The sequence below is a fragment of the Aedes albopictus genome, chromosome 1, assembly GCF_035046485.1.
Source record: "Aedes albopictus strain Foshan chromosome 1, AalbF5, whole genome shotgun sequence".
Classification (NCBI taxonomy): Eukaryota; Metazoa; Arthropoda; class Insecta; order Diptera; family Culicidae; genus Aedes; species Aedes albopictus.
In genome coordinates this window covers 272242319-272247201 of record NC_085136.1, presented here as the reverse complement: position 1 = coordinate 272247201, position 4883 = coordinate 272242319, and the positions used below count along the sequence as shown (strand labels likewise).

At 45.9% G+C, this 4883-nt stretch overlaps 1 protein-coding gene across 1 annotated transcript; it reads left to right on the top strand.

The window, feature by feature from the left end:
• Positions 1–1351: 1351 nt before the first annotated feature.
• On the top strand, positions 1352–3122 carry LOC109429315 (uncharacterized). The gene is made up of 4 exons (XM_062849243.1): positions 1352–1630; positions 1694–2258; positions 2319–2753; positions 2820–3122. The coding sequence occupies exons 1-4, from the start codon at positions 1475–1477 to the stop codon at positions 2894–2896; spliced, it is 1233 nt and encodes a 410-aa protein (XP_062705227.1). The 5' UTR covers positions 1352–1474; the 3' UTR covers positions 2897–3122.
• The last annotated feature ends 1761 nt before the right edge of the window (positions 3123–4883 follow it).

Sequence of the window (4883 nt, the reverse complement as noted above, 5' to 3'; positions counted from 1 at the left end):
ATCCGGATTCCTCAAGCGTCTAACTCCCGTCGCTGTTCGATCACCACTCCCGTTCGCGCGCTTTTCTGCTTTCCCGCTCCTGTCAATCGTTTCAAGTTCCTTCATTAAAGGTGAGCCTGTTGTGTACATGCATTAGTATTAGTGGCGCAAGGTTAAGACCCTACAATTTTAACAAATTCTTAAATTTCTTCGTAGTCTTTAGTGGCAGCTTGTCTCAGTAAAGTTTCTATTTCGCGCAAACCCCAAAATTGTATTCCCACCTTTGGGTTTCCGCGCCGAAGACCCAGTGCCGATTCGGCGACAAAGAGACCTGACAGCAGTCGCCGGGCAGTTGGCAATCCTGATATTTGACGGCGGTCGCCCGTTAGTCATGGGAGTGGATTGTTGTCACGCAAATAGAGCTTTTCGCTGAAAATGCACGTGTATTGAGGCACGTATTGAGGTTATGTTAACAGATTTTCTGCTGTGTTAGTGTGTAATTCAGTGATTTCCTGTATCGCGTAAGCCTTCGCTGGAAGGAAACGTCATGTTGCTCAGCGAAGCAAGGAAATTTTTCAGTGAAAAAAGCAATATGTTGTTGTATAATGTAAGTATTTTGTATTTGGCTCTTGATTGTGCATATTTTGGGCATATGAGTAGGATATGGTCAAGAAATTTAACACAGCAAACCCCATTTGATTTGACATTTCGTTTCAGCTCCGTACTAGGATCCGGAATAAAGCGACGCTTCATTATTTCTTGAGCGATTCCATGGCTGAATTTTCCACGCATCGAGAGAGACCAAGGATGCGATCACCGACGAACCGACGTGACAGCTAGAACAAATAAATTCAAATTTGTTGTCCGCGACGCCATGATGAAAAATAGCCGAACACTATCGCCACCTCTATAACGGCTCGCGATGATTTGATAGCTCGACACCAAACCCCCGTGTGTTCATATAGGAAACGGTTCGCGTCTGTGCTGATTTGACAGAAGCGATCGCTCGCTTCGCTGGTCGACCGTTAAATTAGGGGGGGACAGTTTTGGATCGCCACTGTCACGTCGGTTCGTCGGTGATGCGATCTCCGTACTATAGGCCTTTTCATGTGACAGATCCGTGCATGCATTTGTTTACAAAGCTTGAACAACAGCTGCTAACAAGAACGTGTCATCTTCATAGAAGAACTGTCAAACGCCCGAACAATCAGCTGATTTAAGACGTCAAATGAAAAGGCCCATTACCCAATAATGTTGGAAATTTATGATCGTTCCTAAAAAAGCCGATTGTGAGTAGATTTCAACGAGAGTGCAACTTTTGTGAGAGTCGGCATTCAAAACTCTCCAAACATTGGTCGCTCTGTTGTTGACAGCTGTTTTCAATTTTGTTTGCGGTTTGGAGTCGACGCAAATCATGGCGGTTGGCGGTGTCGTTCGCAAGTGATCCTTTTTCAAACTTGAAATAGCTGCGTACCCGGTTTCTGGTGCTTCGAAAATGGGTGTTTCCGTGCATAACGTATCGCTAGATTCAGTGTTTTCGTCTCTAGGTAGGAACCACATCCTGCGCTGCTACACCTGCAGTCAATATTCGCCGTTTCTGATTTACCTCGGCTACAACGAGAAAGCGGTCCAATTCTGCCGCGAAGCGAAGGTAAACATCCACAGACAAATGGACCTTGTTGTTTCGTTAACAGTCAATCATGTTTATTTACAGGATATTCAACTGTTCTGCCCGATCTGTTCCCCCAATCCGGTTCTCTACCAGCATCTCCACCCGGGAGAAAGTCTTTTCCGGGCGGATAGCATTCTGAATGACCAGCGGCTGCTAAATTTGCTAGCCGATTATGTGTCGGAGGACGATCCTTATGCCACCGAGGATCGTATCATCATTACGGAGAACACTCAGCTTTGCTCCCCGTACAAAGCGGTGGCCAAACGGATGGCTCCCAAATCGCACAAGCTGAAACTACTGATGAATCTGTTCCCGGAGGCGCATCGAATGCGGAACGAACATTACGTCGACCGGGAAGATCTTTGTGAAAGCATGAAACGGAAATACCACGACGTCTGCGTCAGTTACATGGACATCTCGGAAGCTGGCGGCAGCCAGCTGATCGACAACTTCGACATCCTGATCGACAAAACTCCGATGGTGATCGGACAGAGGCATCACAGTAGAATTCCGACTGTTCCCGCTGTGATGGTAACGGAGCCATCACCTCTGCCAGAACCGGAACCGGTTCTGCTGAGTGATTCCGACAGGGAGATTCGTGCTGTCGGTAAGTATCAGACCTGTTCACCAACCGATGCGATCGTCAACCTTCATCCCCCCTGGACAGGTTCAGACGACGAAAGCGAAATCGGGTCGGTCGCCTCGGGAGGCAGTGGGACGCACTTCTTAATCAGCGGGAGTGACATTACCGTGGTTAGCGAGGTTCAAATATCGTCGGAAGAGCCCGCAGGCAACTGGGACATCCATCCGTCGTCTCAATCGCAGTCCCAACACCTCAGTCGCCGCTCATCGCAGATAGTGCTCGCCGAAGGCCAGTCTTCGTCCACATCGCAATCGGTGGACATAAGCTCCCAGTCGGTGATCGGTGGTGGTAAACAATCGGAACTGTCCTACGGGTCGGACAGTTCAGACAGCTGTGTCATAGATTTCCCTTCTGCGCCCCGTGCTCCGCCACGACGGCGGCCTCCGTCGGCTGACGATGGGCAACAGCCGGGCCCAAGCAATGTCAAGCGCCGCCGGGTGAGTCCCCGGGGAAATCGACGTAAGTGTGCAAGAGGTTTGGCTCATTTTGTCGCGATGGTTCTTAATGTATTCTATTTCGTTTCAGCAATGAATCCATCTCCGGAAGAGTTCCAACGAAATCCGCACGCAGGCGGTCGAGTTCCCCGCGTGGACGGTGGTTAGAGGTTTCGTGGATCGTTTGTTTGAGCTGTTGTTATATTTGCAAATATTCACTCTTATTTATGTAAGTAATTTACATGGCCATATCTTAAGATGAGGTCTCTTTTTCAAATGGACTGATTTTTCCTCGTAAATGTGTAGCTTTCCATTCGAAAGATATTCCTTTTGAACCGGTGATCATTCTACGCCAGAAGCAGAAAATAGGTATGTTTTTTTTTATTGAGAGCTCGGAGAATTCTCGCTGAAACCAGGCCGCCATTTACATAAAGTCTGGAATTTCAAATTTGTCTTGCTTATTCGCTAGAATATGATAAAAAAGGATGAAAACCATTTTGCACTGAAATAATTCTAAGAGCCTATTTTATCAGACACTGCACATAAATGGTACCCGTAGTCTGACACGTTCACATCAAATGAATCGTTATACGTATCATATCATAAACAGTTCCGATTGAAAAGTCTTCTAATAAAACTCAATGGCATTTACGCATATCGGAGTTATATGCATATAACACAATCGATACATTAGCTGTGCATATAACTTTGGCCGCGTTGAAAAGCAACATTGGCAGATAAAGTGGAATACGTTTAGCAGAAATTCACAATTCCTCTAACTGAGCTTTGTGGTCGTGCGGTTAGCGGCGTCGGTCATTTAGGCGTTGTGAGTTCGATTCGCGCTCCAGCCTAAGCAGACTTTTTTTCAAAATGTGAAGGATATTATTGGAGTTGCATATACATTGGCGCACTCAGCCCACATGATAGAAGCAAAATGCAAGACATATAACAGTATAATGGCGATCTGAGAGTCATACCCGATGTCAATTATTCACAGGTCCGGGTGAACGTATATGTTTGCCTGTATTTGTCGATAAAAATATGTAAACAAACCGATCAGCTGATCGCGACGTCACGTTCGCTAGAAAATTTGTTCGCAGCTTCTGGAACGTGACGTCACCTTCGGCAACTTCGTGCGATTTCGGCTTGCCGAAGTTGACATGACACGACTACTACTTCAAAATTATCGTATCACCAACACCATTTTGCCCGATGGGCCTAACCTGGTGAAATTTAGAACATTGAGTCATACCACATGCGTCGCATATAACTCTCACTTCCCATTTTCAACCCAAGTTTAGATTCATATGATATTCCAATAGTGCAGAAATATAGGACTGGCATATAACGATGATTGGGAGAGTTGGCTCAGTGTGGTTGGGTTAAATTGATGGACCCCTCGTTTGGCAAGGGGCTGACAAGGTGACAAAAATGATGATTTTTCATCAAATGGCACCTAATTTATCGCATATCTCAAAATTTAATGTTGTAACATTTACAAAATTTAACGTTTCTATCAAGGGAAAGTATAGACCTTTTATTTGAAGTTGAAAAATTTTTGGCAGCCATCTTGTGTACGCAATTACCGATTTCAAATCCGACTTCACTATTAGAAACCTGAGAGTCTAAGCTTTTCAAAACACTAAAAACATAGGTGTGCATTGACCGCAACAATGATAGTGGAACTTACGTATTTTCGGCCTTTTTGTTCTCTTCGTCATGGGTGGTTTTTTGAAACCTGTTGGTCTCAGAGTTGGCCTCAAATCCTTCCCAACCAAGCTGAGTTATATGCCCAAATTTCAGGCAATTCGGCCCGCAAAAACCCCTCATGACGAAGCGAACAAACCTGCCGATAATACCCTTGGTCACCCTATATGCTTTGTTCTACAGATTTGAGAGCACCTTTACCTGGAGAAATTCCCGGAGGAATTCCTGGAGAAATTCCCGGAGGAATTCCTGGAGAAATTCCCGGAGGAATTCCTGGAGAAATTCCCGGAGGAATTCCTGGAGAAATTCCCGGAGGAATTCCTGGAGGAATTCCTGGAGGAATTCCCGGAGGAATTCCTGGAGGAATTCCTGGAGGAATTCCCGGAGGAATTCCCGGAGGAATTCCTGGAGGAATTCCCGGAGGAATTCCTGGAGGAATTCCCGGAGG

What these genes read in the sequence shown, in the direction of transcription:
- LOC109429315 (XM_062849243.1), top strand. Translation starts at nt 1,475, where the DNA reads ATGGGTGTTTCCGTGCATAACGTATCGCTAGATTCAGTGTTTTCGTCT. An exon ending in AATTCTGCCGCGAAGCGAAG is followed by an intron (nt 1,631 to 1,693) that starts GTAAACATCCAC and finishes GTTTATTTACAG; the next exon opens with GATATTCAACTGTTCTGCCC. An exon ending in CAGGGAGATTCGTGCTGTCG is followed by an intron (nt 2,259 to 2,318) that starts GTAAGTATCAGA and finishes CCCCCTGGACAG; the next exon opens with GTTCAGACGACGAAAGCGAA.